This window comes from Bombus vancouverensis, chromosome 8 (assembly GCF_051014615.1).
Source record: "Bombus vancouverensis nearcticus chromosome 8, iyBomVanc1_principal, whole genome shotgun sequence".
In the NCBI taxonomy this organism is placed as follows: domain Eukaryota; kingdom Metazoa; phylum Arthropoda; class Insecta; order Hymenoptera; family Apidae; genus Bombus; species Bombus vancouverensis.
This window is the reverse complement of record NC_134918.1, coordinates 14257287-14276694: the sequence shown is the minus strand read 5'-3', so window position 1 is coordinate 14276694 and position 19408 is coordinate 14257287. Positions and strand designations below refer to the sequence as shown.

General features: G+C 41.3%; 1 protein-coding gene across 1 annotated transcript in view; it reads right to left on the bottom strand.

The window, feature by feature from the left end:
• The window catches only part of Pgant2 (polypeptide N-acetylgalactosaminyltransferase 2), a 200895-nt gene extending 181707 nt beyond the window's left edge, over positions 1-19188 (bottom strand). Inside the window, exon 1 of the mRNA XM_033327468.2 lies at positions 18896-19188. Coding sequence (XP_033183359.1) covers positions 18896-18985 — 90 coding nt within the window. The 5' untranslated portion in view covers positions 18986-19188. The remainder of the gene's footprint in view (positions 1-18895) is intronic.
• Positions 19189-19408: the final 220 nt, after the last annotated feature.

The following is a 19408-nucleotide window of genomic DNA, read 5'->3' as shown; positions in this document are numbered from 1 at the left end:
TCACGTAATTGTTTTCACGCGTTCTACGCGGCGAGGAAAGTAAATCGGTATTCGCGTACCTTCGCCGCGACGTGACAACGTTTCACGAGAAACAAAGCGTCGTTAACGGCGGGCGAGTAGAAATCGTGGGAGATATCCACTGCCTTAATTAACTAGGAACTTACGTGACTACCGCCAAAACGCTATCTCGGCTGCGGCGAATATTAGTACGAGCGTTTTCGAACATTCCACCTTTTCAGTCTTTCGTTCGACCCGTTTCGCCAAGAAGTAAAACGACGATGATACTATTTTCCGAGCACCAGTATTACTTCGTTACAACATTTCATTCGTAGCACTGTGCTAATTGCCACTGGTCTTGGTTCTTGATTACGATGAGTCGGTAACTTCTAAAGAGAGACAGAGAGAAAGAGAGAGGATTCTGAACGTTCGTCAGCTAATGGATTTACATTTACATTTTATCATCGCTGTCGGGAAAGTGACAAGTCGACAAATTTAAGTGTCTCCGAGTTACAAATCCGCAGCATTAAACGGATTACAATTTTTTCTAAATAAACTTATACTCGTTTTCTTGAAACTCGATGACGCCAACGTTCAAGGTTACAAAAATTCATACTACCTCGCCATCTCGGCAAAGCTGAAGAACCCAGCGGCCAAATAGGCGAAAAATTGCGCCACGATCTCGCGATTACTCCTCGCCATTAACGGGCACAGAAAAAGGAGTCACAAGAAATTCTAGGACAAAAACTGAGATCGGTTTGGAGCACCGCGGTTTCTTCCGGCTGGCGCAGTGCCGTTTCTCACGGCAGAAGAAAAGTGAATCGTCGTTGCGTAAAACGCGAGACTATGCGGCTGTTCCAGCGCGTCGCGATGAATTTCACGGCGAATAGAACGGCGTCCGGAGAAAGAGGAAAAGTGATGGCCGCGAAAGAAAAGTGACGCAAGATGAGACTGTGCTGGATCGAAGACGACTCGAGCAACTCACGAGCACTCTGGCTCGTGTTTCCTGTCGGTCGAACGCACCAGGAAATTGCACCGATTCCTTGTTTTGTTAACCATCGACTCGACAATGTCGCCCGATTCTCTTCTACCGAGCGAGAAACGAACTTAGATGCTCGCGAAGAGTGTCTCTGGCTTTTTATGTGTTGACGAGCATTATGGAAATAGTAAGAAAAAGAACATAAAAGATGAAACGAACGAATGAAATGAAGCCTCAAAAAATTCGGCTTAGGTTTAATCGTATTTAATCGGTCGGGTAAATTAATATAATCGTATCATTTGTAACTGGCACAAAAGCACGCATGCATTTAAATCGTGCAATTCATATAGCTCGACTGCAATGAACAGGATATAGCGAAATAATGGGATTATCGTGTGACCATTGAACACTTATCGCGATGTAGTGTTTGGAAATTTCATAATCAAATTAAACACGCGATTCCAACTCGTTCTTCCACCAAAATTCGGTTTGATATATTCGATATTCCAGGTTGCTCGTGCCATGTGAAATTACTTTAAATAAGAGGAATGACCAGGAGAAGGAACGGGAGAAGGAACGAGAGAAAGATTGGTAAAGATGGAGGACAGAAAGAAACGTGTGGAAATCACGTGTATCACGACGAAACAGTCATGCTGAACAGGCCGAAAATTAATTATAGCCCGGCAGCTGTGTAATGAGTAATTTTGTTCTAATTAAGGCAGACTATTCGCGCGATGGATAAACGAGCCGCGGTGTTTAGCCTGCCATGCAAGGAACACGCGCAGAAGAGAAATGGACAATCGGATGTAATTAGTCTTCGATGAGATCTTTTTTTTGACGCACCGTGATCCTTGATAGGCATGAATCAACCAATTATTCTTTCAAAATGAATCTCGCTTGTTTAACAATGAGTGCAATTATGAAGCGAACGTATTTCGTAGTTCGCTTTTGAGAAGAACGGTCGCAATTGATTACACTTTTTCTCTCTCAGCTTACGGAATACGAAATAATATTTACATGATTGTCGTAAATAAATGTTTTAACGTCACAATACGATAATACATTAATTGGTAAATAAAATAAAATTTATGAAATATACGCAGATACGTGAATATGTAACTTTTAAATCACACGTTGTTATAAAGTATCTGTTCATTTGTATTCATTTTAACGAAGTTCATGCAATGAAATTTTAAATTAATTTGACATCGATAAATTCTCGTTAGTAGTCTGAAAAATTAATTGCCCCGAACAAACGACGAATCACAGTAACTGACGCCAATTACACGAACGCAGTTGAATTTCGGAGTGAAATCGAGTTGGCCCCTTGTTCGTTTAATGTTTCAACCTCCGAGGGGTGAAAAGCGAGCCCCTGTAAGCCGAGCGTAAAAAGACAGGCCGCCGGTGGATGCTATGATTTAGAGGACGTAGATGACACTTGTAAAGCGCGCATTGTTCCACCCTTTTTGTAGCCCTGCAGGTTCAGGGCAGCCGCGTGATACCGAGAACGCGTAGGGTGCATCCTATTTTGCAAATACCACGCTAACGATTGGAAATCAGTGAAACAGGGCCACGTACAGCATAGGCGAGTGATTTACCGTATCCTGTTGACGGGGCGATGCATCACCCAGCGGCGGAATATCTAACCGAATGGAACTGAATTTCCTTCGTTTGCGTAACTCACAACTTGCACTATGTCGGAATTTTTAACGTAACTGTGACCGATCTCCGAAACTCGTTCGTGATACTCCTATTCCTTTTTCCTTTTTCAAACTGCTTATTGATATTTCATCTCATAAGGCAAATAAAGAGTAAAATGAAATGATCAAATTAAACGAATTACATGTGGGAATAATATTAATTTCCTGCTGCAAAGGTAAATACTTGTCATAGGAATGTCTGCGGTTAACGGTGGAAAAATTAGCGGAAGCCTACGGTGACCGAACTTCCGAGCTAGCTTTAATTAAACAAAATTCGCCGCGACTAACTTCCAACCATTCGGCGTTCGTTCAAATTTTTAAATTGCCATAAAATTCCTGCTGGTCACTGTCGTAACGCGACTTGGTTTAATACTAACATGAGATCATGCACTGTAACGTTAAAAAGTACATGTCACGCCGCGTGTGTGTCATGAAAAAACACCTATGTTCCTGTTGCTCTTTAATTCATTAAAAAATACATTTGAGCAATGATTCACGTCAGAGTAAAATTTTAACTACAGTAAATAATGGTCAGTCTATTCAGCTGAAATAGAAGAAGAATAATTAGATGGGAAATAGAAAAAAATTGTCAAGTATGAACAATGCGACGAATGTTTTCGAACGTGAAAAAAATACGTAGAGAAGGTGGCAAGATAACAATCGTTCAATTTGCGAGATCGAATGTCGGCGTAAGCTGCATCGGGGGCCGGATAAAGGGGCTTTCCGTGGAAATATAGCGACTTTTTTTCGCGACGTAGTCGCACACCATCGACCGTGCACGCAGCCTGCACACACGTACGCGACTCGGCTTAACAAAAGGGTAGCGTACGATAAATCTCGCCAGGCTACTGAGGGGGTTAAAAATTAACTCGGTTGATGCCGCAAACCCCCTGTATCCCGGTTATTTATCACGATCTACAGTTTATTGTTCCAAGAGAAATTTTTGGCAAAAGAAAATTCGTCCCTAAGAGTGACACGATTGGATATGGAATACGAATCGCACGCCAAAAACTAGAGGAGAAACCTTCGTATTTTCCATCGTTACTTTACCTGCGTAGGAAGTTAACGGCGTATTAAACGTATTAAAAATGAATTTTAAATTCATCCGAAAGTTCCTATGATAATGCAAACACGAATAACGGTTAGACTAACGAAGTTTCATAAAATAAAAATGGGAAAAGTTCGTGATTAGAGCTCGAGCCATCCCCGGGTTTTATCGAATATCCCGCGGGAGGGAAGAAGAGCTAAACAAATAGCGGGAAGCAGGTCGGGGTAAATTCGGCTGTTTTGTTTTTCTTCGGGCCTTAGACGGCCGGGAGGAGAGATCCTATTTAATTGTGATTAACGTGCAACCGAGGAGGCTACAGCCGGTGAAATAAAATTAAAACAGATAAATACTGCGCACTGCGGTATTCGCCGCGTTCCCAGAGGTGGTTGCACACACGCCACCCCGTTCTCCCCACTTGAAACCACTCTGCTTACCTCCGAACAACCCCTTCCCACTGTGTATGTGTACGCGTCCCTTTTTAACCCTAGCTCTTCCTCCCTACGTTTCGCCTTTCTGTCGCGCCCGTTCGACTCCATGTACAATGACGAAAACCACTCCTCATATTTTCATGCGACGAAACACGCTCCTCCTCCTCGCTTCTAGTCGTCGTCGTCGCTGGATTCGGAGTCGTAACCGCCGACAACGGTCACGCGAATGCCCAGAAAGCATTTCACCAAACAAAATATTTCCCTGCGAGGATACCGCTAATGATACGGGTTCCGAAAAGTAAGGAGACGTGATATTAAATCTTCATAATCAGTCTGTTTTACAGTCAAGATATCCTTACGTTGCCATCTTCGTTATCGTGTTAATAGTGGAACAACAATGATGCACGGAGTCGGAGAAAAGCAATTAATGTTTTTACATCACCCATTTTTGCTCGATTAATGTACGTGTTTTCTGCTCATTCGTCCCAGTGTCCTGGACAAAGGCTCTTTTATTGAAAACTTCTTGCAACTGCGAGCAAGGATGATCTTCTTATGACGGTTTAAAAACCACGGTGGCATATTGGTTATTTAAGCTCGTTTAAAGTATCTCGATATTTCAACGCAACATCAAGCTGCTTACCCGATCAACTCAGAGTCGATCGATAGTTCGGAGTAACCTCATAATTCCGTATACCTGGCTTCATCGGCCAACGAACGCTTCCACGAAAACATCGACAGCCGGAAAAGAACATCGTGTGCACAGGTCACCGGAGGATCGTTAAAAAATTTTAAGATCTCCCGCTGCCGTCCTAAAAGCCGTTCCAGAAACGGCTGTAACCAGTGCGATTCCCCGACGAAGACCCAGTCCTCGAGACTGGAAAAACCTCAAACACGAGCTTGTTTACATTCCCATAAACGCGAAAATAGCGTTTTACGGCAGCCGGTGCACTCTGCTCTTTTGGACAGAGCACGAAGACACACAATTCCGTGCAATTCTCGCTCGTGTTACCCGGGTCAATTACGTCGAAACCTTACCGCACACAATACCACTCGGCGAAAGCTGTAGGCTGGAACACACCGTGGGACAAATTATGTCAGGTATCGGGTACATTAGGAAGGCATTGTCGTATGGCCGAACAACGTATCGAGTGTCCATGTAACTAGTTCATTGTTGGACCCGAGGCTCGAATAAATCTTGACAATTAACCTCGTCGAATCGCTTCCTCTCGAATATCGAACGATTTATGAACAATCTTGAGCTCTCCGCCGTATAATTGCGAAATTAGACAGCAATTCGCGGAATTCAACAAGCATCAACTACAGCGAGGTACTAGCAAGAGGTAAAGTAGGTATTTCGAAACGTCTGGAATATATCCTCCGAGATCGTTTGCGGAAAAGTCGACGCGAATCCGCTTTGGTCGTATACTTCGACGGAATAATCATCTTTTACGGAACCATTTCGTTCCGCTATCATACTCGTATGACGAGTAACAAGCCGGTTAAGGCAGCAGGTAAGAGTTTGTAAAAATCGCTGGCGCGGAATTACAGAAAATTCAGCGCAAATACCTCGCCGGGAGAAAGCTTACGGGCATTTCACGAACCGAAACGAGTCGCATACGACGAGGCGCGTAAACTGAACGGCGCGGCGGCTCGCGCAACGGGAAAAGGGAAGGTTTCACGTCAACCGCGCGCCAGTGAACTCTTCGAAATACAATTTCCAAACTAATGGAACTGCGGTGTTTTCCATCGCTATCCAGTTCGTCGAGCGAAAACGCCGTCCATTGTCTTTCGTCTGAAAACCGAAAACTCGGAACGCCGCGAGGCGGCCGGCATTTGCATTCATTAATTACAGGGCTGAACATTTAAAGCCAGTCAAGTTAGATTTGGCTAGATTTTCAGCCGGGTCTCCTCGAACGGTTCTGCTCACAGTCGAACATAATTATGGATGCGAAAGTCGAAGACTCGAAAGTCGAGGTTCGAAACGCACACTCTTGTTCGTAAATATTGAGACACCTTACGCTTTCAATTATTATAATTTAAAGCTTCAACTATCAAGGAAACCGTTGATCGGCCAAGATTTTGCACTTGCGCAAGATAACGATGCAAGAATTCGTAAGAATAATTTCTATTAGTTACAACAGTAAGAGGAACATACGAGTAATGTACTAAAGATCATACACGTAAGCATCTACAATTCCCTATAACGTATCAGTAACCCAAATCACATTAAAAGAATTTTGTATGGAACAGATAAAAAAAAAAGTGAAAGAAGTTCACCTATGTTACGTAGATAAGAAAAACAAAGAGTTGGATTATATTAGGTTGTCCGAAGTTTCTTCCATTTCATAAAGTAATAATAGATGAACAACAATTTCTGCTTTATATTATTTTACTGAATTAGGTATGATCCATTTCGTTCTATTTCTATTATTATATTCGTGCGTAATTAAATAAACTGATATAAAACAAAAAATATTGTGCGTCTATCATCTCCTTATAAGACGAAAGAAACTTTTCGGACAACCTAACACATACACGATACAAACATACTCTATTAACTAACATGTCTTACAAACTGCGATGTATTTCGTACAGCTATCGGCACAGGAATGCCAATAAAAACGAAAAACTAGCGGCTCTCTGCTACCGCTAATTGTCTCGAATAACTGTAATGTTCGTACAAGTATAATCTCAAAGCTTCTAACAGCCTAAAATCTTAAACAGTTTTTTAATCATATTCGGTATGTATACATATGTACATACGTATATAGGAGAGGAAAGGAGAATGACGAGGGTCCTCCAATTGATTCGGTCGAAAGTCTCCCCTCGGGGTTGTCGCAACGTTGACGAGAAACAGGAAAGAAAAAAAGATGGGTCGCCGTCTTCCGAGCCTTGGAGGCTCTGATACAGCTCTGTATGGTTGCGCGAGTAACGATTCGCAAAACGAAAGAGCTGATTAACCGAATTACCGAATTCACGCGGATATTAGCGAATAAAGGAAAACGGATGAAAACGCGAAATTATATTTCCTTGGGTGGTGTTCCCTTTTTCTCGCAGGTTCGTTTGCCGCGCTTCAGAAAAATGTTCGCCACGACCCACGTTAATTATATTTAATTAAACCCTCTTCATGCGTGATCGAACAAGAGCAGCATTTCAGGATCTCTTTTTTTCTCTAGTTCTTTTCTTTTTCTTTCTTTTTTTTTCATTTTTTTCATGCAGAGGAAAGAACGATTTCGTTATAGTTGGAGCCGAATTCACGAGAGAACCGTTACACGTCGCTGGACAATTCCACGGGGGCGAATTAACGAGTGCCAGCTGATTCATACGTAGCCACGGAAGAATTAACGCTATTAACGAACGCCGCCGGCAGTCACGGCAGATGGCGAGGCCATGGCTAGAAAAGTACGATTAAACTGTGCGCCGTCGTGCACGCTGCCACCTTAATTAGTCCAGATTTTCCTTGGACTACGAAGAATACCGAAACCGCCCCGACCTTTCCTCTGTCCGACGACCTAATAAAATCCACGGCACGTTCATCCTCTTTCCGCGTAAGACTCTCCACACCGGGAACCAAGTTTTATTTTGCGGATCTGCTGAATTCGTCGAACCAATGAAAAGCGTAGATGAATCTTTGTCGTTGGCAGAACTTGCACACAGGTTAATGTTCTCTCGTAGATAGCGAGTGAGAACCGTAGCTTCTATTTAAATCTGTCGTGAATCATACAGTAGAATCCCCGTAATGACGATAGTAATAATATTCTGGTTAAAACCGCGCATTATTTCTAATATGAATTTCAACCTGTCACGAACCACCTTAATCAACTCCGTCATAAATCGAGAAATACAGGAAAGTGATGATGTTACAAACGCTATTTTTTAGACTTATCTTGGAATTTATGTAATGAAATTAAAAAATTACTCGAAAGTAGATTTGACGAGGCTAGTTTCTGAGACGTTCATGTAACGAAATATTGATCAAAAAAGTGATATAAGGATGAGCATCTCTTATCCGTTAAAGAAATTCCACGAAGCTCAAAGGCTTTTCGTCTCATTTTGCACCGTCAGTCCAGGCGGACGAATCTATCAGATGCACTGTAAATGGAACAAAGGTCAAGTACCCCGGTGTTCCGGTTCTTTCTGGTGGCCGCGTTGCAGTGAAACACGCGAGACTGATAATTGGCACCGATCTTACAGCCATGCAAATCACACGGGACTGATCCGTCTGGGAAACTGGATCAAACGTCGTGTTCTAGCACTGGTGGAACGCTATCTTATAATCAGAGAACGCTATGACCTGCCATGGAATCACAGAGGAACGGAACCGGTACTCATCGAGCGAAAAATAATTTAATTTTCACGAGATGACACATTTCCTGCTGAGGAATAGGAGAAGCTCGTTGAGTATTTTTCTTCGTTTTTATGCGGCGCCTTTGCCTTCCGTTTCCACGCGTAATCCTTGGCGAAAAAACGAGCAGCGAGTATAAAGAGCAAAGGCGCGAAACGGGGATCTGCGAACCCAATTTCCGTAACGTCGTGAGCAAACCCGTTAAAAAACAACTCGACAACGGGCTCTATTCATCGGCGACGTTCCTGTCTGCACTGTTATTGAACCTTCGAACGAATCGCCAAAATTTCCGCTTGCGCGGCTTTATATCGCGGTTTATCGTTTGCCGGCGCGAGTCATGGTGCACTTTGCACGTTTTGTAACTATGAAATTATGAATAAAATCTCGCGGAGAAATAAATGAAATACAGAGTGCTCGATGATATAGGGGATAATAATTTACCAACTACATAATAATATTAGCGAATTGACAAGTTACGAGAGGCTATATAAGACTTCTCTTTCAATTTTCGTCGAATAGAATAATCAGATTATTAGTAATTTAGGAACTATCATAAAGGCAACTATTATAGACTATTATAGAAGTAAAACTTCACTAATAATACTTGTTTAAAATTGCGTAAGGGAGCTACAAGTAAGATGCAATTAAAGAAGACAAAGGAAACAACAAGACGTGGGATTTTCAATTTTCTATCATCTGTATAAGTAGCATGAAATAGTTAAAAAGGGAAATAATCCGATAAATTCGAAAATATAAAACTTTCGAAAATAGCTACGAACAGTAAAGTTGTTGTATCGCTTCAAATTTAAGAGGTCTACGTACATCTTTGTGAAAGAACAAGACAAAGACCAAAGCTCCAACAAATCAACGCAGAATTTCTAATTACCGGGAAAACTAATCAGCCATTCGTTTCAGATATCGAGAGGGGTCGCCAATGAACTGACGCGTGATCTCTGAGCCGGAGCATGTTAAAATCGGCCGCGTACCGGCAGATTCTACGCGGAAAATCCTATTTCGACGGCGCGGCGATTCCCGATGAACGAACGCGAGCAATTTCATCAGGCTCGTGTCTCGGCTGGGTACGCGTATACGTGTCGGCCGTAGCGCGTTAGTCCGACATTGTTCAGGCAGAAATGCACAGCTTCGTGTAAACACACGTGCGATGTATGCACACGCGTCTACAGGCCAGCTATTACTTATTACCAAGCCAGGTCAAGATATTAATCACAGTTATCCTTGGGAAGTCAGCGCGCCGTGTCTGAACGTTTTGCATAAAGCGAAACGAAACACACCGGAACGGATGTTTAAGGAAGGTGAAATGGAAACAGGAATTCGTTCAGCTATAGAGAATTATGCGCGTTTATCGCGAATGTAGGAGAAAATTGGACTCGGAGAAAGTTTTGCTGGAACACGAATGAAATTATTTTTTTCAGTCGTTCTAATTTCTCGTACGAGTCACTGTTTTAAATAAACAGGCGTATGAAAATATTCGAATAGTCGCAGAAACTTTTTACGAATATATTACGTATGTCATATGATACATAAAAGTTTTATAGGCGTATAAATTTTCCATGTTAAATGTCCTTGTAAGTTGAATAATATTCAACAACGCTTTGTAAATTTTCTTATTCTTATAAGTAGATTAAATACCATCAATAAAATACGTGAATATTCCAACGACGCGGTATGTGACATCTGTTTAACGTCGTGTTTCAACTATTTTAGAGTTCAAAGATGATCGTTGTCGGAGATAAAAAGCATTCATCCTAGACACATTACGCTTCATCTCGCGGTCGTACATATCTCCGGGAGCATTCTCCCGGCAGTAGATGTACTTGCGAGCACGCGGAAATTAAAGCGCGTAAAAACGTGTACGGGCGTGGAGAGGTGAAAAAGCGGCTCATGGTTCATTTGCGACGACGAGGAGATGAGTTGACGTGCGACATTACAGTCTCGTAACCGCATTGTAATTCCAACAATTCGCGTCGCGATTGCAACCCGGCTCGCTATATTATTCCGTCTCCGGAAAGATTCTGCTGCTTTTAGGATTGTTATCGTGTAAATTGCGTCCTGCGCACCAGTAAAACCCACGAAAATAACCCACTATGCGTCGAATGTAGTTTGTCAATCGTCAGCAAATTTCCTTGGCAGATAAAAATTCACTGTTGAAACTTGGGACGCGAACGATCGTGTGGAACAAATGGTTGGATACTGACCGAATATTCTCGCCAGGGCAAAAAGTATTAGCGTATCGCGCGAGACGCGGCGCTGAACGAAAGGGCAAGTCGAGGAGTGATAGAAGGAACGCTAAGTAAAAGCAAGAGGCTGCGCGCTACATGCATATGCAAATTCGCGTGACGTCGAGGATAACCGTCTTGGTTTCCTCCTGGCCGGGGGACTCTGATCGAGACCATAGTCGTCGATTAAATATTTACACGGAACGGTCGACCAAGTACATAAGTACCAGCCCAGAGCGCGATCGAGATTAATTTTGAACGTGTTTGCCAAGACCGAGACAAGCTGGCAAATAAACCGATTAACTGTTTATCGAAACTTAGCTTTTCACGGGGGCTAATGCAGCCGGAAGACTATTAACGGTTTGAAAGGGACGAGACCGTTCATATACTCGGAAGCTCCAAGTTTCCCCCCAAATAGTGACAAACTGGAGGAGTAACTAATCGATACTGAAACGGCGTTCGAGCAAACTATCATTGGTAATGTTAGAGGCGGCTTTGTCATTAATAAGCTACGTTATTAACAAGCGCGACGAAATTAATATTCTCTTTCTTAACGTTTTCTTTAGCAGAACAAAATCTATCCGCGTGGTGCGAACAACTATCGATAAATCGACAGGTGTTTTCGGTAGCGATCCAATCTAGTGACAAACTGGTCATTAGAAAATTCACAAGGCAAATCGATGCCGGATTTACAGCGACCGCTCGTTTCGTAGCGAACGGATGGTAACAATCCGCGCAGAAAGCGAATTTAAACGGGCTCTGTCGCATCGGTTACAAATAATACAGAGACCGGCTACGGTTGCGCCGTAGACAAACGCGTTCAGTGGCAATTACACGTAACCAATTATGCGCGCTGCGTTCCGGTTATTTAACACGACTCATGCACACGCCCGGCGAACCCTATTGCGTTTAATTGCATCGCATCTTCGAAACTGTATCGTGTTTGCACCGGCCGCTTTTAGGCGAAACGGATTTATACGCGGATCGAGCGAAACGAATTTCCAGCGAAGTGAAATGTTCGAAACTCTGATTTTACCGTGCAACTTTCAGCTTCTAGAAATTGAATCGAAACTCGGCGCTCTTTCACAAATCCCATTGTTACTCGAATTCATAAATAGAGCGGACCGGCAACTAAAAAACAGAAACGAGACGCGTACCAAACAAAGAAACCAATCATTATCTTCTGCTCTATGAAAAGCTTCTCTGAGATCTACGAACCAGCTAATTAATAGACACGATCGGAAACGTGGTTTATTTTCCTTGTTTCTCTTCGCTTTTTTTCCTCTTCTTTTTTCTTTTTTTGCCACATAAAACAGACATGAACGTCGTTTCATGGAACATGAATAGCTGACATATTCGACGACGTACATTCTATGACTATACACGCACGCCACAGCCACACGCGTGCGTGGGCGACCGATCACGGTAGAACAGGGTCACCAAAATGTAGAACTGGTCTTCCAACGATCAACCCTATTTTCCAGATTCTGAGTGCATGCATATACGCTCCCTTTGATGTAATTCGACACCTACAGGCAGAGCGCGCTAAACTGTGTGCGCACAGGCATGCTGATGAATTTGCGTTGCTTTCTAATGGCTTCACCGATTAATGAACAACGGCGAAATGCGTGCTAGCGAGCAGCAAGCGCCAGGTGAGCACGCGTGTTAACGTGTGTGCGACGAATCAGCAAATTGCTTTTCGAAATTTCGAGGTAATGTATATAGCTCGCAAATGGATATTACATAGACGAAACCAAGCTACAATGCGATATTTGGAACATTTGGTAAAGAAAGTGGAGTACGATCCATGGAAAGTGTTGGCAAAATTTTGTACCTGTTATATTTCCTTCTTTTCTATTATGTTACATAAGGAGAAGGCTTTTAGACACGAAACAGCTATTTTAATTCTCTTTTTCATTTTTAGTTGGCACAGATATACAGGCTGCTTAACCACAAATCCATTACTGTCCCCCGCGCGCTTCAACTCCTTTACTATATTTTTTTAAATTAAGCTTTAAATGACTTATATTTGTATAACATTTTTTGCTTGTTTATACCCATAGAGTAAACTGACAGAATCTGTTAAATCCTGGGATATCTTGTATGTGTGACGCGTATCTCATTCGTTCTGTTACTTTAAATCCTGTGTTTTATACTGCTGTATTTGTTTCACCCGACCCTATTACCCTTCGCAATACTCTGTTATCGATAAATATAGAGCAAGTCTAGCAGAAGTTTTAAAAACGCGTCTAGACGAGTGGCTAAATTAGAATAGCGGATGTAAGCGCGACTTTTCTGAAGGGAGAAGTGTATTTTTAAAACGAGTGGAAAGGATGCTGAGAGTTTTTAAATAGAAAGTAACGTAGAAGCATTGGAGTTTCGAAGTTTCGAAGGAGTATAGCCCGTATTGCATTCGATCGAAAGTACAAGGTTTTTTTTTAAAAAAGATTTTTATTACTCCTGATTCTAGAACGAGTGAAAGATTTTAAGACCGAAAGTTTCCTTTGAAAAATCCGCTTTACCGCATATTGCATTCTCGTTGGATAGATAATATTGAAAGCCAATTGCTCGCTTTTGCGTCCAATAAAGGGTATTCTTTAAAAAGAAATACTTACAATCGTCCGATAACACGGGTTAGATGGAATCGATGGACGGAAATTAAAGTCCAGAACGGGCCGATAAAAACGATACACGGCCAACGGAACGGGACAACCGCGTCCATTATTCAACCTTTTTCATGCGCTTTTATATCTGCATAACTCTCTAGTCTCCGTCTTCCTATTGTCCATCTATTAAAACGTTAATAAACGCTGCAAAAGATCTTTTAGAAACGATCAAATTTCGATGAATCATAAACGTACTTAACTTTATAAATCTTACATAAAACGGCTGATATGGATTTCAATCTCGATAAAAAGGATCTAACGTTAATGCGTATCGTACAAGGAAAATATATTCAAGAAAATACATACGAAATACATACTGTGAGACACGATTTCGTTGCAAAGTTTCGGAGAAAATTCCACACGATTTACGCCAAAGGGAATAAACATCACATAGTCGGACCATTTGCTAACAACACGTACTTCGCACGCGTTACGTTCTCTACCGCCTTCTACGCGTCGTTTTTCATTTTATTCTAATTTTTATCGATGATTTTGTCAAAAGGAAACTATTCAGAAATTTTAACCAGCCGTCGATGCCACGTGCACCATCAAAGAATCGGTTGTTTTACGAGACGTTCGACGCGTAACGTCGATATCTCGTAAAGAGTTTTGGCACGTCGCCGTTCCTTCGGGTATTTGTCCGAATATCGGTGACTTCTTTTTAACAACTTCACAGCTCGCTACGTAGCGTAATTATAATTCAATGGTTTATCGTAATCGATGAATAAATTAGACGAAAGATCGTGAATATTGAAATTTGGTGATTGTCGAGTTTAATGGCCGAATCGTTCTTTATGGAATTAAAGACGAAGACAAAAGAATGGAATGGAGATTTTTGAAAGGTAACGGAGAAAGGAAAATGGTTTTCGCGGATCTACGAGGCTTGTGTCCCGAATGCTCGATGATGCAATCATCGTAACTCGACAGAGACGCGCGGAAACGTTTCTATCGTGGCTTTCGAGTTTAATGGCCGAATCGTTTCCTGCAGGATCGCGCGATTAGTCCGCTCCATTAGAGCGTCAGCGATTAACGCTGCGCTGCCGACGATAGAAAATCGTGGTCGAACGGTAGGAATCGTTCTTCGCATGGATCCGGATCGACGACGTAGTTTTCCACGCCCGGGGAAAAAAAACGCAGTCACGCGGCACCCTTTTCAGCCTCGTCGTAAAAGTGGATCAACCGCGATTTCGTTAATCGCTTACACATCGTCAATGGAGACCGATCAGATTTTAGCGATTTTACAACAACCGGACTTAATGTCGTTTCTAATAGAAAAATTCAATTATTTCGATTACTACGATTAACAGTGTGTCGATTAAAGCTCTATAATTCACGCAACTAATAATTCCAAACGTCAAATCAAAACGAGCTCGCATTGGCTACGAATTCAAATACGAATTTCACGTTCCAATTTTAATAGTAATATCGCTGCGACCGGATCGCTCACATTTTATCGAACCATTGAATCCGTTACATTATTTCGAATAATAATAAGAATCTTACTTTGAAACAAGGATACTGGAATAGCCGGTCGTTTAAAATTTTATTCGAACGAATGATCATCTCTCGCCGTTTTAAGGAATGTTTTACCCTATCAATGGTTAATTACTTCCTATAGATATTCCTGGAAACGAAAGCCGAGTCATTTGTCCTAACGATAACGACTCGTTAAAATGAAAAAGCTATCTGTCGAAGGATGAGAAAATTATCTTGCGTTACATGTTTCCGCTAACGACAGTCGTTGTTTCAGAAACAAACAACGTTCGACGAATTGTTCGTGACTGGTGAATCAAAAAACCGTCTCGATAACGGTCACCATAATTTGGAACTTCTCCGAAACTGTCGGGATCGCTTTCACTTTGCTGCCCAACGCGTAACGGATCGTCCATTACGTTCGTTTCTCATTGCTAACGGTAGATTTTTCGATCGTTCGAAATCTGGATCGAGATGACAACGCGACACAACGAATGGATACGAGAAGGTTGAAAAGTGAAATTACGCAGAAAGAGGAAACGAAGAGTCGATACGATACTCGAGAGTGGAGGAGAGTTAATTTTTTATGCATTCCTCCGACGCAATTGTACTTTCCTTTCTTTTTTACCTTTTTCTTCCGTGAAATTGCATGACCTGAATTTCGATCAAGAGGAAAAAAAACAAATAGCGTTTATTGAAAAAATAATCGGAAATCTCACGACACAGATGTAGATGAATTTGGATTTATATGGACGATAGTTTAATAACGTGGCGATATTTTATCAGAAGAAAGAACGTTAATACATCTACGGTGCAGTCGCAACGCACCGCATTCCAGGTCGAACGAAACCAGAAAATTACAGGACTATAAATCAGAAAATGTTGCGGTATATGAAATGCCGTTCGTCGATACACGAGACCGTTTTAATATTGCACTCAAAAATATGATTATGATCATTGACCTCCTTCCTTTCATTTTGTTTCGATAATAAAAATGAAAGAGTACAAAATAACCGAGGAATAAGTAGTTTGAAATAAAAGATCAAATAATACTTCGGCGTTCCTCGCTGTCGATCTTTCCTAAATGGTTAAAGCAAAGGTCGTTGAAGCACGAATCACGGAAAAATTCGGTGAACATCCGCGTTAATTTCACGAGATATTGCACGCAAATAACTCGGGCACAACAAATTCCAAAATTTTTCATGTACCAAACGCATCCTATTACGAAATATTCGAGTCGATCAAAATTTTCATTCAAATTTGTTCGTAAAAATGAATTTGCATCAGCTTCCAATCTATCCGGAGCTATAATTAAAACAGCTATAAAATGTAAAAATTACATTTCTACTAACGTATCTTCCATTTTCTTTCGTTATTACGATTCAAATAATTAATTTTTAAACACCATGACAGACATACGTGGCGTTACGCGAGTCAAAAATAAGTTCGCGCAAGGTTTCTGTGCTTTATTCACCAGTTGCTTGCAAGTTGAATACACTACTACCGGGGACGCGTGCACGTGCCACGCTCGCTGGGTCCATTCACGAGGCCGTAAACACATCAGTCAATCTTTCAAGCCTGGAGTTGCACTAATGCATGCAGGGTAAACGGTCTTTACAAGAGCTAATGCAAATTTTCCGATACCGTCTCGTTGAATTGCGTTCTCGAAGATCTATGTGTGTACGTATGATATACAAACATACGTATTTAAAAGCTTTTCTATGAAAATACAAAGGTTTAAAATACAGGAATATGCAGGAAATTTTCCAGCAAACTTCGTTCTATTAATGTGGAAATTAAGAATTTGTAATTACGAAGGGAAAATTTGAAACAGAAATTTATTATGCGCCAAATTTGAAATGCAAAATAAATTTAAACAGTATTAAGGTTTTATAGTGCTAACACGCTTTTAAAATGCACGGAAGAAACAAATTTGCCACGTTGTTTGACGTGACGTATAAAATTCTTTCTATAGCAATGCACGAGCTATAATTTGCCACGTTTCTTTTCAAGTATCGCACCTAATGGTTCGCGGAAATCGTCGGCTCGTGAAGCAAGGCTTCGCGATTTATTCAACGCGTAAGATAAATATCTGTTACCAGAGCGGCTGAATAACATCGAGAATCACTTTCACTCTCTTTTCCGCGACTCGCACGGGTTACTCGCTGCATTGCCTCTAATTAACGTGTTTACGAGAAGGAGTAATAAGAACAGGCTGGGAGCGAGTTACAAAATCGTGGAAAATCGTGGTTTTCGAATGATGAATATGCCTTGATGTAGGAAAGCAATTTAAAGTGCAGTAGACAGAAGTTAATTTTCGTCCCTAAAAGAGAAATTACAGGAGTTTCAGGATCAAAGGATACTAAACTTTCTGTCATTTGTAATTAATATCACGTTGAGTTTCTTTGATATTATCCTATTACGAGTTTGAGAGATCTTGTTAACAATAGAAATTCATAATAATATGTAATATACATGAATTAATTACTATGGTCATAACTATTACGCTGTAACATCGCTGTACGAAAAAATTAATCGAAAATAAAGAATAAAAAGTTTTTTAAATAAGGCTCCGTTTTTAAGAAGTCAATTTTAAAAATGTATCAAGTACGCGTGTAATCAACTGGGATATTGATACGCTGAACAGCTCCTACTATTAAGAAATTGGAATTGGTAGGTAACAAAATCCAACGTTAATCATACTTGGAACTATAAATATGAATAGAAAGAAAGAAGAAACAAGCTAGAGTACAATTTTATAATAGTAAAATAGTACATAATTAATAATAATAGTATAGTTTATAATTGTAAAATAGTACAATTTACGGAACATTCTGTATATACTAAATACATATATGCATACAATATCAAATAAAGTATGTCATGAAACGTAAACATGTGTATATATTTATTTTGTATGTTGATTACATACATAATCACACACAAAATTTGCGAATGTGAATGTTAAATTGCAAAACATAACGGCGTATGTTCGAATCGGCAAGATCCCAGAACAGACCATTGGTATTGTTTCTAAAGCCGTACGAACGATTGTATGTTACTAATAAAGGCGTAACAAGCGGCAGAATTCGGCTGCGAATGCCGTCGTTATTTGCCGCGTATTAACCATTTGCCATACTTCTCGTTACATTCCCCGAGAACTCTAATTCCCAACCTCCGCATGACACATAAACGGGTCACATGATAATCGTTCCAGATTCAAATGCAAAATCGATTCAAATGACACCACGAAAGATAACTTTCGTATTATATCACGAAGAAAATTGAGACAACGTTACGAATGCTCACATCTTCTACATTCAACGTTCCACGTTTCACGGCTCGACGAACACGACGACAAAGCATTTGGACGGAGGATCGTATTTTCGTCGTCGCAGAATCGCTTCCGATTCCATTATTAAAACATCGCGATCCACCGCGCGAAAATAAAAAGATATTATGAAACAGAGTTCAACATCTCATAAATATAGTATATACAGTGACTACAAAAAGTATTTGTACATATTACTGTTTTTCAATGAAGCGTTTATCAGTATCCACATTACTTTTTCATAACATTAATTTTATGTAGTCATATCAAAGTACTACCAAATGATACGAATCTTAATATAACTTTCGGCTTAACATGCATAAATGCTATAATAAATATAATAGTATACAAACTGAACATATTATTACATACTATTACAAAACTGCAGCTTTTAAACATAAATAATAATATACATAGACATAAACATAAACATAAACATTGTTAGGCTGTGAACTATGCGAATTTCTCATATTCGATGTTTGTAAATAACAGAGCCTCCCTCGAGTAATGTCACGACTTCTTTCTTTGATACATCGTAAATCACAGAAATTCGAGCAGCGTGTGCTTACAATGAAAGGGGAGCGTGGCTTTCGCGTGGGGCTGCGCTCCGATCGTCGAACGTCGCGCACATGGCGGCCAAGATCACGCAACCGGAATTACGCTCATGACAAAAGACAATTCATTGACATACCTTGCTATCTCGCGACGTGTGGTAGTAATAAACAAAGGCGAACATCCACGCGCATGACAGCAGCAACACAATTTTCACATTTCGCCGCATCTCTGGACGTGTATCGTGTTCAATCTCGCCCCTCGTCCTCGTCTACGGTCGGTGATCTCGTACCACCTCGTATGTCCACGTTTCACGCGCGGTGTTTCGTTCGGAAAAAACGGACCACGCACACCCGCCGCCGAGTACGCACCGCAACACCGTGGACAAACACCACTAACGCGAACGAACCGGCAGCCGAAGCCATACTGTCCGGCTTCGACGAGAACGGCGGCTATGCGGTCACTGCGAACGTGCCGAAGCTTCCCAATCCCCACGCCAGGCGGCGCCTCAAGCGCAGTTTGTAGGCTATGACGCCCACTGGCCTCCTTAGCGCGAAATTTCGAATCTCACAGTATGGCCCGCCTAATTCTTACATCGATTTCATGCTGACCTCTCTATGCAACGCGATGCAACTGCTTACGGATCTTTTCG